Genomic DNA, 17,662 nt, shown 5'->3' with positions numbered 1-17,662 from the left:
CTTTTGTCCAAAGTTGTTAGCTCTCTTCAGAGGAGCTTGGAAGTGCTAGTCATACTCTTGTGATGGTTCTTCTAATGGCTCATACTACTTCTGAGTATCTAGTAGAAGCCAAATGCAGTCTACAGTGTTGTCCTGAGAGAAGGAGAGGGAGTAAGTGACCGGGGAGGTGTGTGCTGGCCCTCTAAGGGCACCTGCTAGAATAGTCTCCTCCTCTACAGGTTTTTGTTCTGGAGAGCATGTATGTAAGTAAACGAAAGCCTCTGTTCCTCCCTGAAGCGACTACCAAGTGTACTTACCGTGTCAGCTCTGATTTGTAGAGCACAGCCTGCTTATCTCCCTGTCTAGTTCATTCCTCACGGAAAGGAGGACCCGTTGCCTGGCTGACCTGTTCTGGGCGCACTGGTATTCTCTGCATGCTGTCCTGGAACTCTTCAGTATTTTTATATGTCTGCCTTCCAGTTATTGCTCCTTCAAGATAAGATTTTGATAAATTTAAACCTACTAACAGGCACTTTCTCTCCTAACAGTCACCTATGTTACAACTAAATATGATATACTTTACTAGAATTTACAGAAGAGTCTCTTTATGGTCTGTTTAAGAAAGCAACTAGAGTGTTAATATCTTTAGAACTTCGATTGGATGATATGCTACTTAAAGTTTAGTTTTGGCTTCAACTTTTGAATTCCATGCAGATATCAGCAAATTTGTTGCGGGGCCTATTTTAAATGTTCTTAAAATATTAGTCATACCTTAATTTAGGCCTGTGATCATTTCATTTTCAAGTATTCAGCAAACTTCAGAAATGTCTTTACCTTCTCATGTAACGATGATGTTTTGATGATAGTAAGTAACAATGATGAACACTATTTGCTGTTGTTGGTATTAAAGTTACACATTTCTTTTCCCGTACTGCACTTACATTTCTTCTCCAACATAAAAATGTCTCATACCTCAGTTTTTGTTTGGTTTTGGTTTTTTTATTATTTGCTTTTATGTTTGTTGGGATTTCCAACTGTAAAATCAGTCCGGCCTGGCAGTGTCAGTAGGGGTGTTCCCAGCTGAACTGGCATCAGCGATCTGCGATAGAAAGCTCTGAGTCAATACAAATGTAACTAGCGCTATATCTGCTTTATTAATTTTGTGGTCCAATTAAGTAATGTTTTGACTTCCTCAATTTTCTGTCTACTTATATGAAAATGCCTTGATAACAAAATCAAGCAGGTACCCTGCTATGCAGAAGCAGGACTAAATGGGAAGAGTTTTGCTGCCGAGTGCTAGAAAACATAAGTCGGCACAAATAGCCTGGCAGTAATTTTTCTTACCCTTTCCTCTTCTTCATCTTCTACTCCCTGCCCTGATTCTCTGCTTAAATACGTGTTGAATATCGGAAATGTTAATGGCTGCAGTTAGATTTTTAAGCTGTGGGCATCATCAAAATCCTTGCAAGTTGTGATCGAGTTCAGCAAGGCCTTATTAACAATCCCCATGTTGAACTTCAGTGACAATTAGTTGATTGCTCTGATGGAAAGGTGAAGATGCAATTAGTGAATCTTTAGATTAGCCTTCCATGGTGTAATTTCTGTGTCAGATGGATGTAAAACTTCTTTCTGACCTTTGAATTGTCTAAAAGGTACATAGCTACAACTAACAGGGTGCTGAGGTGGCACTAAAGGGCTGGGCTTTGCCCGGGACCTGTACAGCCCCTGGACCGGTCGCTTCTGAGCATTTTGCAGACAGTGAGAAGTCCTACACATGGCTGGAAATTCTGCATTGTTAATACACCTTTTTTATTTTTTTTAATGTTCAATTTTATAATGATGAAACAGTGACCTATTTAAAGTCTTAGTAAGTACTTGTGCATACGTTATTTACTCTGCAGGTAGACATGAAAGACGGGGGAAGCTGGGCAGATCTAAACTCACCCGTACTTAACTGAGTAATTGCACTTTAAAAATGAAACTGTTGCTGAGATTTTGGTCTGTGGTCTACTTTACTTTATGAAGTGTAATGCTATTAAAGAGATTTTTTTACCCTTAAATAACAAGTAAGTGGCACTAATTAAGCTATCATGTCTTTGCTGACCTGATGGGTATGCTTCTGGTCCTGAATACCTCATGGCTTGCGGAATCTTCTGCTCAGACTGGGGTGTGGGGAAGGCAGAGGTGGTGGGTTTGTTGATGGACTTACCTCTTAGAAGGTAATTGGCTTCTATTTTTCTCTTTTTTTATTCCTTTTGCTTGCAGGTACATTTGTTAAGTGTATTTTGTGTAGGTTCTCCCATTACCCCCAGTCTTCTTGTGTTTGCGTCGTGTATGTTTTGAGGAAGTTAATGGGTTTTGCTTTGGCTCAGCAGGATAAATGTTCTACCTTGTAGTAGTTTAGATTTCATGGGCTTACTTTTGCCTGCAGCAAATTTTGAGCTGCTTATAGGTGTAAAGATGTAGGATTTTGAAGCGTATAGTGTGAGGAAATTTAGAACTACAGAATATTACTATACAGTGCTTGTAGCTTCTTATTTCAGAGACATCGTTGTATAGTCCAGGCTTACCGTTGCAATTCCATTTTCTCTTCTTTTGGAGGGAGTTAGTTTCCTCTGTAAATTGAAAACGTCTGGAAAGATTTGGGTATAATTAATGTTAGACACTGATAACATGTTATGTTTTTTAAGATCAAAGTTTTTTTTCTACAGTACTAATGAACTTTTTTTTTTTTTTTCTCCTTTAGGAGAATATATAAAAAACTGGCGGCCAAGATATTTCCTGCTAAAGACAGATGGCTCTTTCATAGGCTATAAGGAGAAGCCCCAGGATGTGGATCTGCCATATCCACTCAACAACTTTTCAGTGGCAAGTATGTATTTCCAGTATTTATAATTCTCTCAGCATATTGACAAAATATCTGCTACATATTGCTTCATGTGTAGTTCAGAATTTTTTTGGTAGCACTGCAAGTTTGAGGCCGTGTGTCAGACTAGTGCGCCACTAATCTTATGTCCAGCTCTGCAAGGTATCTTTACAGGAGCACTGAAGATTTTACCATGGGATTTTGAATATTTTTGGATCTAAGTTTTCGTGTGTGTGTGTCTGAACTGTCTGTAGCTAACAGTAACATTTGACAAATAGTTGTGGAAGAAGAAAATTCCTGGAAAGCTTACCTTTATTCAGATCATTGACCTCTTTTCTTTTTTTCAGTAGTATCTCTGAATTCACTTGAAAACTCAAATTAATTAGAAAATTATCTAGACTGTCAAATGACACAAAATCATGCTGAATTATTTTTCTCTTGGATAATCAGGTAATCAGCTCTCCAGCATGGTTAATCAGTAATTTCAAGCAATCAGACAATTTGCATATATTAGCAAAGCTACGAAGTGTGTATCTGTTGGGTAAAGTGAAGACATTTTGATTTCTTCTTTTCCAAGAATGTTTCTAAAAGACAAATCTGTAGTTTTTTTGATCTGGCAAAGTGAGATGGGTGGAAGAGTGTTTCGTAACAGAAATGAAAGTGTTTGAGAAACAAAACTAAGGGGGCAAAAAAGTCCCTGAGTTGTGGATTTCATAGCTAGAAGCTTTCAAAGGAATACTAGAAAATCTACTTGATTTATCTCAAAATGCTATTAGTGTACTGCAATATAATAAAAGATGCTGATTAGTTTTATAGAGGAGTATTGGAGCCCCAGGAGCGTGTGTACTTGGGGAAGGGGTTCCTTTCATCTGCATTGGTGAAGATAGAACAAATGCTACTGAGACAGTATTTTCCTATGGTCCTAAAATTGTCCTTGAGATTGACTCAGATTTTGTGTACAAAGTAATTTGGATATTTTATTTGGTAAGAAAACAATCTTGTGCTCCAAGCCCATGTCTTTTCCCACAGCTGGAGGAGGAAAACTTTGCCTTTTCCAATTGTGACAGCATTCTTGCAAATGATATTGAGCATGCAAGCCTTCTATATAATAATAGAGGCTCGTTTTGCCTTGTTGCTATTTAGCTTCAAAACCACTGATGTCTTTAAGTTGTTCATGAGTAGGAATTGACTAGTAGGCTGTTACTCCTTCGTTATTGCTCTGCATATCCTAACCTACCCATTTATAGCAGTTAGTAATGTCCTTGATACTTCTTCCCCAGTGTGCAGCGGAAAGAACATTTGTAGAACTACAGTAGGGTTTTTTTGTCCTGCTTTACCATGTTCTTCATTGCATATCCTGTCTTTCTTTGCTGCAGCAACTAGAAGGATGATCCAAATGGTAGTTCTGCTAAGCAAAGAAATGCATAATTAGCAAATAATTCCAGTGTGTTGATACTGGTCTTTGCTTTTTTTTTTTTTTTCCCTTGTTTTGATACATAGAGGTCATCTCATGTAATTCTGATGTTAGAACGCTGCCCTTGAACTTTGCCTGGATGGACATTGCAAGGTTTCATGCTGCTTTCCAAAATTACTTCCAAAATTGATTTCCAAAATTTCCAAATAGTTTTAAGCTGAAAGAGTATAGCTTTAGAATAGATATTAGGAAGAAATTCTTCACTATGAGAGTGGTGAGACACTGTTAACAGGCTGCCCAGAGCAGCTGTGGATGCCCCATCCCTGGCAGTGTCCAAGGCCAGGCTGGATGGGGCTTGGAGCAACCTGGTCTAGTGGCAGGTGTCCCTGCCCATGGCGGGGGGTTGGAACTGGTTGAGCTTTAAGGCCCCTTCCAACCCAAACCATTCTATGATTCTGTGACAACATCACCACCACTACCGATCCCCTCCCTGCTCCACCCTCCATCAAATAAATAAATTTAAAATAATCCTTTCTGCAGCTAGCAAGTCCCATAGGTCTGATTGTTAGGCAATGTAAGCTGAAGAAACAGGCATGCAATACTAATTGAAGAAATACAGTTTTGGTAAGCGAGGTGAGTTTTTCTGTTTTCTGGCAGAAAAATGAATAATTTAATCAGAAATGGTTGACGATCAGTGCAAGAATAGGGAGGCTTTTCATTCAAAAAAAGAATCCCATGAAATTAAGTGAAGTACCTGTGTAGAATTCACAGGATGAAAAGCAAAACAGTATGGTATTACACTAAATTGCAAAGGGTTGTAAATTTTTTTGTCAGCTGTCTTTTCTGTCTGAAGATGAGACATCAGTAGGGCAAACAAACAAACAAAACTGCTATATGAATGAATCAGATCTCATGGGCGGTACCTGGTAAATGTCAAGAACTGGTCTCATGGCCTGTGATCCAAGAGTTCCTGAGCTGCTGCTGTAGGTTTGTGGCCACAAGCAGTGCAACATATTTTTCCTGTAATAGTGAAGTACATTTTTCATAAACTACTAGCCAGGCAGATGGAGTGTGAGATCACTGTTAATACCATCTTGATTAGGTTGGCAGGGACTTAAAGATATGTCTTTACAGTCCTATCTTCACGTAATCTTTGTAGCTATCTGTAAAGTGAGAGTGTGGTCTCAATCTACTTTTTGCTCTCCAAATGATAGACATCTTTGGCTCTTGCTTACAGCTTGTTATTTAAGCAGAAAAGGCCAAGGCTGTGGTATTATTTTCATAGTACTGTTGGAGTTGAATGTTGGAAAGTTTGCACAGCTCTGCTTTGTATGATACTTGCTCTGTAGTTTAAAACTTTTATATCCAGGTCTGTCCAGCTAGTTACTTCCATCACATGGATGTTTTCGCACCAGTGTCCGCTGCCTTCCAGACCTGTGACACCAGCTTTACTTTTGCAAAAGGCTTTTTCCCAGGCATGGTGTCATTTTCCGTAGAGTGGCTTCCTCATTTCTTCCAAGATAACTTTCAAGCCCTGCACCTGAGCATTGCTCTCTCCCTGGTCTTGTGTTGTCTACATTACTCCCATCAGGGATGACAGGAAGGCCAGAGAGAATGAAGTTATTTTACATACCGCTAACAGTGCTTCCACCGCTGGGTATTTTTTTGTTAATAAAGCCTTTCTCACTGGGTGGTGTTTTGTCATAGGATGGAGTGTTCAGAGGCCACCCCCTTTCCTTGGGGTGTTCTGGGAGGAGTTGTGGGGGGAAGGCATTGGGAAGCGGGTTTGTAAACAAGTAGATGGTTTTACATAGAGATGGAGAGCCTGAGGCAGCGCGCACAGCCTTCAGCCCGCTGCTGAACCACACGGCCCTGAAATGGGTGTGAGAGATCTCTTCCCTGGAGCAGAAGTGTGTCCCTGACAGTAACAGAGTTGACTGAAGGGTATGACAGAGCGGGGCTGGATGGAGCTGAGCCCCGGGGGAGGGAACAGGACTGGCTCCTCGGTGTCTGGGACAGGGGCTTCGCTTTGCCTCCCCGTGGCTGCTGCTCTCCTGCCTTCGGGCAGCGATGAGATCCCACCTGCAGCTGTGGGAGCCGCAGCAAGGCCGCAGGGGAGAACAGATCAGCCACATCTGGTGACACTGGATAGTGTGTAGGGATCACTCTGGTTTCTCTCCTGTGAAGCCAGCTTATTTTACACTAAGCAGAGCCTTCTGTTTTTAATGTGGGAGCTGAGAGCGCTGTGTATGTAAAGTATGATTTTGGTTCGTTAATGCTCATGCCCTGACATTCACAAAAAGTTGTGCTGTGGTATCTAACCGTAGGAAGATAAATGAAGATGATGTAATTACATTGGTGGGAAATTCAGCGTGGAAACTTCAGGCTGGTTGATACTGGTTTTCAGAGGTAAATTCAGAAGTGTGAGCTTACTCAAATTGGCTGGTTCAAAATCAGTTTAGCTCTTTTCAGGTAGAGACAAGCAGTTGCAAGTAATCAAGCTATTGTAGCTTAAAGAGATACTCTTGATTGACTGAGTCATGGTATCTGAGTGGGTGTGTGTTCCTAGCCCACTTCAACTGCAAAATAAAATATGTTAATGTAAATTGCTGTAGCTTAGGCATTTATGCAGTCAGAACCAGTTTAAAAATAATTTTGATTCGATTGGTATAACTTCTCTATACTGGCAGAGGCCTGAAAAAAATCGTCCTGGCTTTTAAAACTCCATTATGCGTGACAGTGGCCTCCCCCCTCCAAAAAAAACCCAACGTGGCCTCACAACGCTGTTTTTAACTGGTCCAGCGTTGCGTAAGTAGAATCAACACTGCTTTGTGTGAACCACTTTGGTCTTTGATCATCGTTATTAGGGAAAACAGAGTGGGGAAGAATTTTACTTCAGTTCTACTTAAGGAGCATTTGTGCCTTTACTGATAAAATAATACTTCTCACATATGCAATGAGTATGTAGGTAATCACGTAGCACATTTGGGATGAGGTATCTCTAAGAATTGGCCCTTTGCCTTCATTTTGATCTTTACGTAGGGAATAATTGGGAAGAGCTGTATCCCTTCACAGTAGCCTTTGAGCTTTGGCCAAAAATGATGTCACCTAGAATTTCTTTCCTATCTTGAAAGATAGTGCTTTCTAAGCACTCTGCCGTACAGCTACTTTTTTTCTTGTCTTTGAAAAGAAAAAGCGGATTTTAGTTATTGTGAGAAGGTAACCTTTTATAACCCCCCCTTTTTTTTTTCTCTGCAGAAATGATTATTGATGAACCTTGGCTATTCTAAATGGAGAATCTGTGCTACTTTTTCCTAATGGGAAATCTTTCAGTGGGCCAGAGACAAGGTTTTATTATTTTGGGGATTTAAAAATCTTCAAAACATGAAAATTGAAAGGTTTCAGGGGAGTGCTGTTAGGGGTTATAGAGAATTCTGAAGACATTTTCTAAAGAAATGGGCAGAAAAAATATATATGTAAGTTTTAAGTGAGGTTAAATTATGCATGAAAATACTTGGGCACTAGACATGACCTTGTGTGCAACTCCACAATTAATTTTTCAATGAGATTTAAGTTTCAAGTCACTTTTTTTTTTTAATTGTTGCAACACTGGATGACATGAACCCAGAGATAAGCATATAACTGTAGATACTTATAATCACAGTATAGATTTCATTCTGAAATAATGTTGTGATTGAATAAATAATGTGTGTTCAACACTGAAAGTACTTTGGGAGGGGAAGAGGCAATGTATGTGTAATGTACTGCCTATGCAAATGCATCTATGGAAATTCAGACTCGAATCTAATGTATATAACCAATATTCCTGTCTGTGTTGGATGGAGAAATGTTTAGCTTTCTGGAAAATTGGACCAGTAATTTTCGTTGGGAGGGTTTCATATCACTTTATGAATGGTTTCTAGGTGGTATAGTTGGTATTCTGCCATTTGACTTAGAAGTTTGGATTCCCTTGGTGGCTTGGATCATGAATGAAAATCAGTTCCTTGGGCTCATCCTTCCATTTTAATTGACAGTGCTTCCTTAGACACCAGTATAGCGTACTGTAATTTCCTACTATCTCTAAATAGGGCCTGGTATGAGCATGGCAGGTCAAACTTTATAGCCAGGGCTGAGAGTTTTTATGCTGATGTGATACACCCGGTTGCATAAATAAAATCGTGGTGTTTGCATGGAAGACAGAGCAGGATGTAGAATTTTACTGTCATCCATGAAAACAAACTAAACCCTAGGCAAAACCCAACAATAACACGCAGAAATCTCCTGGTTTGGTTTTCCCTCTTTGCATGAAGGGGGAATGGCAAATTCAGTTGCAATGACAGAAAGGCATCGATGCTACTTCAGTGCTTTTTGGAGTATTGGAAATACAAGACTTTCCAGTATGATGAAGTGCATCAAGGAAGATCTTTTTCAACTTCAAGGAATATTATTATATTGTTTGTGTTTATTATGCAGTCATATATGTCGTTGTATCACCAAAGCACATATAAGTATTTGTCATGAGCCAAACCCCACAGAAGTGGGATTTCTACCCGTACAGAACAAAAAGTCAGTCCCTGCTCCAAAATACTAAAATTCCAAATATAAAACAAGGGACAGCAGATGGATGCAAACAGATGGGGGGAGTATGAGAAAACAATGAGACAGTATTAGCCTGTAGTACAGGCAGTGGTCTCAGCACATCAACAACTAATCCATTGTCAAGGTTAGATTTTTACTCTCTTCTCCCTTCTTTTCTCTCTCCCTCCTTCCCTCCCTCCTGTTTTTAAGACGTGAAGGAGCATTTTAAGGGTGATTTAAAAGAGAGCCAGTATGGCAAACAGAGAAATTAGAAATGCTTTGAGAAATGATGCTGAAATTGGAACAGTTAGAAGGATGGGTAGCATTTTGATACTGAATAAAGAGTGATACCGAGGAGGAGGGTAGGCTCTGGGGACAGACCATGTTGAAAAGCTACCTGTATTTGATGTGATGGAGCTGGGTAAGGAATGAAGAATGCAAAGAGAACAGTCATAAGATCAAAGACACAATGTGGGAAAATGATCTCTTGAGCAGTTTTGGGGATGACGTTTTTAGGGGAAACCTGCATTTTTGGAACCAAAGAAGGGATATTAAATCGTTCAGATAAATCTCTGTGTGGCCAAACTGATTTTTAGGGTCATACTCCCCCTAGATAAAATGTAGTGAGAAAGGATAGAGCCTTTTGGGAAGCCTCAGAGGAGTAGGTTTCTCATAGGGAGTAGGTAACAAGCAGGAGAATCGAGAGAGGGCTAAGCTGAGGGTGTGGGGGGTTGTGTGTGTATACCTATATCTTTGTACAGGTATGTAAAAGCCATGGCTTTTCGTATGTGTATGAGCAAAAGCATATATATCTGTTTCAATGTTAGAAAATGGTGTGTTACTTGTCTAACACACATTATTTTCTGCTACTTGTCTAACAAAGGTCATCAAAGTGTGGAACTGGAGTGCAGAGTGGCAGTAATGGGAGAAGGTATTTATGGGCAGTGTGCTTGTTGAATTTTGACATGAGAAAGAAAAAACGGGAGTAGCAACTGAATAGGCAGAGGTTGGGAGGAAAGTGTTTATAAAGGGAAGATCAGGAGAAGAATAAGAGATTGAGGTTAAATTGTAATGCAAATGGATAGATACGTAGACAGATATAGATATCTTATATAGATAGCACTCGGTATATATTTCAAAGTGTATGTATTCTAAACAAAGCAAGCAGTGGTTCAGTACTATTTCTTTCATGTGGTATGATAATCACAGGAAGTTATCTTTTGTGCTAGGACTCAGCCTGTATTAGAAATAATTTCTCAAATATGCAACCTTCTGTTCATTTTTTAGTGCAATTTTTAATGGCTGCTTGTATGTTTAGTATTCTTGTCTAGCCATGTCAACAAATTCTGCTTAAGTTGAATGCTTCCATCTATGAAATAATAAAATGGTGTTAGTGTTCTTTCTATTTTTTATGCTGAATGAATGTATTTAGGAAAAGAACACTGGTGATTATATGGTTAAAGTTATAGAATTAAAACTTTAAACTTTTTAATAAAATCTGAACAGATGATCTGTGCTTTTTTTTTTGCCTTTTTTTTTTTTTTTTTTGGAACTGGCAGGTTTCAGGCCCTCTAATTGGCTTCCCAGCTTTGCAGAGTAATTACAGCTTCAAGCAAACTTTGTCATCTGTGGTTCAGAATGGTGTAAAGTAAACAGAACGTTTTGAAATACAGTTTGTAGTTAGAGTTGCTCAGGAGAGTTTAACTAGCATAACTACTTAATTTAGATAGTAGCGGTTATTTGGAAAAGATAGTATAACATTTTAGAATTGACAGATTATTTGTGGATGTGGAGATGAAAGAACCTCTGCTATGTATATGACTTTTTTTTTTTTTTGGTTAAGAAAAAAAGAGAAGTTCAATACTTGAGAAACATCCATTTGATTTCTTTATACCAGTTTTATGTCATTTTTTCCATTTTCTGTGTAGATCCAAAAATGGCCAAATGAGTGCTACAGACTTGTTGGAACAGAGTTGTCAGTTTGTGTTACTGATTTTGTGTTTTGTTGCTTTGAACAAGTGTTCTCCCCCAAGGTTTATCATCCTGTCTAATATTAAAGGGGAAAATTTGTGTGACCTGTGTTTAATCCCAGCAAGACAGAGAGCTTTAGGATTAAAATGTGTAATTCCAAGTTGTAGATGGCTAGCATACAAGAACACAAAGTTGAGTCTGTCTGTTTACTGGCTTACTCATCTTTTTGAATGATAATTTAGACTTCCAACTGTTTTGAGTTGAGATTCAGCCCTTTAATTACATATGTTTATGTATAGTAGCAAACTTGAAGACATTATGGTAGAGTGTTCTCTACTCTTGGTAATGACCCAACTATCACTCGAGTGTTCAGAGCCAGCTTTCAGTAGCCAGTTTCACTCATTCTTCTGTGCTTTTGTAGTTTCCAAACTATTTTCTCTGTCTAAAACTACTACCATTTTCCCAGTAATTAGTAGAAAAATATTTTGGTAATTAGCAGTAATTGTGTATTACAGCACTTATTCATCTTAGTATTTTTTCCCCTCATAGCTGTAGGTGAAAGACATTCACAATCAAGATTTTATTCATGTTGCAATCATGACAGAAATATTGTTTATCCCATACATTTGTATACAGCAGCACACGAAGCGTGTGGGTGTACTAAATATCAGCAGACTTTTATCTACTTAAGAAGGATGTGTGGCACACCACTTTTAGAAATACATTGTTCCTCCACTTCTTTCTGAAACTCTTTTTGCTTCAGAAGGGAAGGATGTGAACATAGTCGATTGTAACCTTCCACAAGGAAATAAAATATTTAGCCACTTAAAAAGAACATTTAAAAAGTTTGTTACATTTTGCTAGATTTTATATTTCAATAGCATTCTTCAGTGATAGTGAAATGGCATTTTTGGTTGGGTTTTTTTTTCTGTTTTCAGTGCCCTTTTCAATTGTTAAGATATTTTTTATTACCTTTAATTGATTTGGTTAATTATCTGTAATGCAAACTCAGAGTAAATACTCTCTGATAGTTACAGAGCTTAGTATATGCATCCATATGTTTTCTTCTTGTTAATAATGCACAGCATCACTTTGAGGACTGCCTGAAATAAATGGTATAGATAGTACCAGTACTACATCTGTATATTAATGCATATACTAATATATAATATATTTAGTATAATATATATATATGTAGGTAAAGACCATATTATAGATAGTATTTGGACATAGGCTTAATTCTGTTAGCTCCAATTTTTGCATGCTTGAGTTGGCAAACTTAAATACCCTTTTAATATATGCATTTTGTATGTATTTGCAAGCAGAAAATGAATGGTGAAATTCAAAATTTTCAGTTCCATTGCAGGCACTGGAGAGGATGTGCTTTTTAATTGGTACAGACGCTTCTGCAGGTTGGACTCTCTATCTTTTTGCTTTCAGATTGTCCTTACAACGTCACCTCACTTTTCTGTCCCTGGCAGCTTCTTTTACCTTCCTTCTCCTGAACCAGCTATTCTAGTTTAGCTATGCTCTAGCTGTCCTGCAAGTTCTTCTTTCTCACACAGGTTCCACTCTTTTTCCTGTCCCGTTTCCACTCTTCACCCTTTATTCTCTAGTCTTTTGTTTGTGACATCTCTTCTGTGAATAACTTGCTGTATGCCATCATTCTGTATTGGATTTTGCCTCAACGAGGTAGGGTTTTTTCCATATTGTCTGAGGAATAGGATGAGGCATTATGAATATAGGAGAAAAATTCAGCAGGGGTAGAAGCAGGAGATAGCTGCATCCTCTGGATTATACTCAATGCGTAGATTTTAAATGATTTTGTGCTTTAGTAATTGTTATTGTAATTTTTTACCCTCCTCCCACTGCAGTCTTATCCCTCCCACATGTCGTGTGGCCAGATGCCTTACATTTTCACAGGAATACTAAAAGGATATCAAAGGTCTTGGTTTGCCAAGTTTTAAGTCTCATCTCCAAAAAGTAGTATTTTCCAGCAGTGTGCAGCTTTAGGCAGACACCCAGCAAAGAAAATTTCAGCCTACATGATTGAAGTGTGATAGGATTAAAGATGAGAGGATGGTTTCATTGGGAGTAAGATGAGATAATCTTAGAGCAGACGATGCTTCTAGTCTCTTCTGTTATGAAGGTAGCCCAACACATTCCTTAGAGCTGCAGCTGAGGAAGTTAGGAAAACAAATAGCTTGTTAACCCTAGCGTCACTGTCATCATGATCTTGGACTTCAACCATATCCTTGAAGATGTGGGTTTCTTTGATCTCATGAGTAGTATTTGCATCTAGCTGCAAGCCTGGTTAAGTATTGTAAGCAGCTCTACTTCATCATGCTCCCCAAGTTCCTGTCATCTGCTGTCCTTTTTGTTCCTCTTTCAGTTTTTTTCTGTTAAATTCCCTCTTCTTGTGTCCATCCTGCAGTAGCTCTTTCCTCAAAATGTTGAGGATGGCTCTTATCTCATCCGAGAGCTAGCTGAGTTTATAAAAGCCATGAGGTTGGATTACTGTCTGTCTTTTGAGTCTCCATGGTGTATGGAGTTTTGTTAAAAGTAATGTCATCTCCTTGACCAGTGAGCAGTCTGACTTACGTAATAATTTATAGCTGTGCAGTGAATATATAGGTTTGTGCATCAAAAAATACACACCTGCATAGTGCAATATTTACTTTGTTCCTCCGTTTCTTATAGATGAGTCTGTCAAGTTTCTGAGGTGTTTTGCTAAGCTGCAGCAGAAAAATGCTATTGACAGACATACTTCCACTCTTCTTTTTCAAATAAAAAAGTTGCAGTATGCATGACAGTTTTTAAATCAAGGCATCCTCAAAATTACAGGCGCGCTGCCCTTCCCCCCCGCCCCCATCAGTTATTTCATGCCTGTATTAAGGATGGTCCAGTACAAGTAAGTCTGCTGATACTTGCTGTGGCTTTATATCATGGAGAGAGAGGCCATTTCTTAGATAATTGTGTCTGAAATAGTTTAGGTGTTCAGGTATATAAATCAATGCCTTGAGCTAAGGCTTTAAGCTCATTATGAGCTAGTCATACTAAAGACAGTTGCTTTGAATGTATTTTCAGTATGCAGCTGCATTTCAGGTCAGCTGTGAGTATGCATCTTGTACAATTAACACCAGTAACAAAGGCACGAGAGAGGAAGTAAAAGCAACATAGAGGGTACTTACATATGTTGGATGTTTAGAAATTTGATGGGTGTGATGCTGTTCCTTGGAGAATATTTAAAATGCATTCCTGTAAAATTGTGAATGATAGTTGGGGTTTCAGGACCTTGAATTTGTGAAGAAAAAATATGCCAAACCAATATGATTAATTTCTGTGAAAGAACAGCAAGCCTTGTAAAGTGGTACATGTCATATAACATGACTTTTGTAAAGCATTGACATTAACCGGAATAAATAAAACATAATTCACAAAGAGTAAGTGCAAGGTTTATGCTAATGAGTAGTCAACTACATCAGTTAAAAGTTTGGGTCAGCTGGTAGGTGGTAGCTCTGGGAAAAGAAAACCACAGTGGATTGTAAGTGAACAGGAATTCTGTTGCCATATTCATTATTGATTGATTTGTGACCTGATAAATAATTTTAGGTCACACATTTGATCTGGATCAGCATCAAACAAGCAATAATGTTCCAGAACATGAGATGTGATGTTTGTGCCTATTTCATGGTAGCTGCAGGAAAACAAATTACACTTTCGACAGAGCAACCTTAATTTCACAAGAAAATGTTAAAATACATTTGCATGAATGAAGCGTTCTAGTAGGTCATTGTTTTGCAGTTGTAATGTTTAGTCCGGTATGCTACATCATAAAATCTAATACACGGTTTCATTAAACTATTGCCTGGATTGCTAGTGTTGTGGTCTTGTGACGGAGGAGTATGTCTAGAATTGTGTGACGAGGAAGACCTTTAATCTGAAAGCACAACCTGTGAGGACAGATTGGTTGAACTGATTTAGGCCAGAGAAGACTGAAGGGTGATAAAATAGTGTTCAAAATGTCTAAAAGGGATAGCTGCTGAAAAGGTAGAATAAATTAGTCAATAGGGCAAGAAATAATATGCTTACATTATAGGAACAGTTGCATTAAATGCTTGGAAGAAATCTTCCAGCTATAAAAATAATTAATTTCCCTATAGTTGGATGGAATAGTTTGCTTGCAGAGGTTTTCAATTTACTACTTTTTGGGCATGGCAGAAAGAATTTAGAGAAATACTTGTAAGAAATGGCATAGGTAGAACTGGTTCTGCCCTGGAGCACAAAGTGAACTAGATGATTTCTTGGGGCAGCCCCACTGCATGTGAGTGTAGGATTATATTCTATACTTAATAATCAGTATAGATTCAACGTCTGAATTTTCTCAGATAGGGTATTTTACAATAAGTCTAATCCTGAAGTGACAGTAGCGTGGGTAATTGTGGCACGGTTACCATTGAAGGGAAAATGTCATATTCCTCCTGCCAGGTACAGATGGAAAAATATGCCTGTGGCTACTGCTGTTACCTTGGCATACTAGAGCAATCCGGGATCTAATACTCTTCTTACCCTCATAACACAGACCTAGTTTGCAAATGGAGATCGCAGTCTTTATATGGGCAACCATACAAGTTCCATCAATTCCTCTGACTGCTTCCTTCCCCTCATGATTGTTACCTGCTGCCTTTTGTACAAGCCCATGGTTATAGTGCCATTCTGTATTTCCTTATATGTGCTGGATACATGCTGGATAGGTATATATAAGCTGTATGCATTTTATCTAAGTAATTGTATTTGCTCCTCACCTATTCACTGGCAATGTATTATATTTCTCTAGAATGTCAATTAATGAAAACAGAGCGACCAAAGCCAAACACATTCATTATCAGATGTCTTCAGTGGACCACTGTCATAGAAAGAACGTTCCACGTAGACACTCCGGAGGAACGGTGAGGGTTTCATTTTTGTTTTGCTTTCCATGTTCTTTACACAGAAGCCTTGGCACGGTCTCTGCTGGGACTGCAGAGCGATCAGCACTTGGAACTGTGACATTCTGAGCACATCTGAACAGTTAGTTGAAGAATTTATAAGTCAGCTTCTGTAAAATATTATCTGATCTCATAGCTAGTGTAAGAGTTGCCTGTGAGTAGGCGGGATGAGTGTGTTCAAATAAGCCAAAACTCTGTCATGATATGTCTCTGGAGTGTTAAGTTTTGAACAATAGGAGCCTGCACTGAAGTATCTTCCAGCCTCGCTGTCTTAAATTTTCCTTTTATTCCTCCTAATAGCCTTCTTTTTTTGGCACATAAAGCAGTATGTTATAATTTATTTTATATTTCCTTATTAGTTTTTCTTGTTTCAGTGAACATACACATTTTAATGTAATTTATGTTTTGTTATTAGTTTTTCTTGTTTCAGTAAATGTACACAAATTAAACGTAGTTTAAGAATTAACTTTTTAATGCATGTAGGAGATATAGGATGGTGTACCTTGCTAAAATGTTCTGTACTGTGTCTGTGTGCACTGAATCTTCCCACTGTGGGCGTCTGTCCTGTTGAGACTAATACTATGATTTGGCTTCGTTTATATTGTTTGTACCAATAAATAACCAACAACTTTGCTTTTTCTGTTACTTCTCTTTCATTAGTATATTCACCTAGATATTTTTTTGTTTGTTTGTTTTAACTTGGTCCCGTTTGTCCACCCTATCTCTTTTCTGTGCATGCGGCATAATACCTCCTACTGCAGTCAGTAATACTGCCCGACTCCTCCCGTAGCCCTTGCTGGCTGAGCACAGACCAGCAGGTACTGCGCGTGGTGCGTGGCGATGGTGGCACGCCGCTGGGCTGGCTGCTGGCTGGGTGCTGGATAGCCGGCATGCAGAGTAGCCATGGGCTCAGCTGCCCCTGCTTGCCTCCCCACGGAAACCCTCATGTGGGCCTGCCCCTACCTGCAGCCATTGCTTTTAATGATGCTTGTAGGAATTCAGTTGTCTTTGAGGGCCTCTTTCTCGGGGGAATTTGAAATTAGCCAACAAGTTGAGTTTTAAGAGGAAGCAGACAAAGCGTTGAACGCGTGGTTTAATAAATCTTACTTATTTTCTGTGAAAGTGTCTCACCAGGAGGGGTGAATACCAAAAAGTCTCTGAAAATAACAAGCTATTACCAGATAGTATCAGATAGATGACATTCTATGCTCTGAGCTGTATTGTATCTGGAGCAAGTGTTTTCAGGTTTTTGCTATTACAATATTTACAAAACCAGACACTAGTAATTCTTGAAAAGAACCATACAGTAATCCTTTTTGATGCTGGTCAACTTCACCACCTTTTACATAATGTAGAAATTGGAAGGAAATTGAAGTGATTAATTTATATGAGTCTTCTGCTATGTAACATGAGAAATGAGCATTGAAGCAATATAGCATGCGAAGGACATTATAAACCATTTATTTGGATGTATTTTATGAGTTTCTGATAGGAATGTTTGGCTTGTTCATGATAGGGAAGAATGGACAGAAGCAATCCAGGCTGTAGCAGACAGACTTCAGAGGCAAGAAGAGGAGAGGATGAACTGTAGTCCAACTTCACAGATAGACAATATAGGAGAAGAAGAGATGGATGCCTCAACAACCCATCATAAAAGAAAGGTAATGACATTAAAAAATAATTGACAAGACTAATCTGTAAATAACTTCTGTAGAATGATCTATTTGGGTAAAACAATATGCAAGGAATAGTGTTTCTACATAAATTTCAGTGTATTACAAACATAAAAGTACTTGTTTTGTTTCAATAAGGCTGAACTGCTCTGGTTCTGTTTGTTTGTTATGCTATCTGATACAGCACTTCTGA

At 38.6% G+C, this 17,662-nt stretch overlaps 1 protein-coding gene across 3 annotated transcripts in view; it reads left to right on the top strand.

Annotated features, from left to right (window-relative positions):
* AKT3 (AKT serine/threonine kinase 3) overlaps positions 1 to 17,662 on the top strand; it is a 161,978-nt gene that overhangs the window by 82,095 nt on the left and 62,221 nt on the right. For all 3 annotated transcript variants that reach the window (XM_040597868.1, XM_040597869.1, XM_040597870.1), the window contains 3 exons: positions 2,726 to 2,851; positions 15,646 to 15,757; positions 17,313 to 17,457. In XM_040597868.1, coding sequence (XP_040453802.1) covers positions 2,726 to 2,851; positions 15,646 to 15,757; positions 17,313 to 17,457 — 383 coding nt within the window. The remainder of the gene's footprint in view (positions 1 to 2,725; positions 2,852 to 15,645; positions 15,758 to 17,312; positions 17,458 to 17,662) is intronic.

This window comes from Falco naumanni, chromosome 6 (assembly GCF_017639655.2).
Source record: "Falco naumanni isolate bFalNau1 chromosome 6, bFalNau1.pat, whole genome shotgun sequence".
NCBI lineage: Eukaryota > Metazoa > Chordata > Aves > Falconiformes > Falconidae > Falco > Falco naumanni.
The sequence above is the reverse complement of the archived record's forward strand: the minus strand, read 5'-3'. Positions and strand labels throughout refer to the sequence as shown.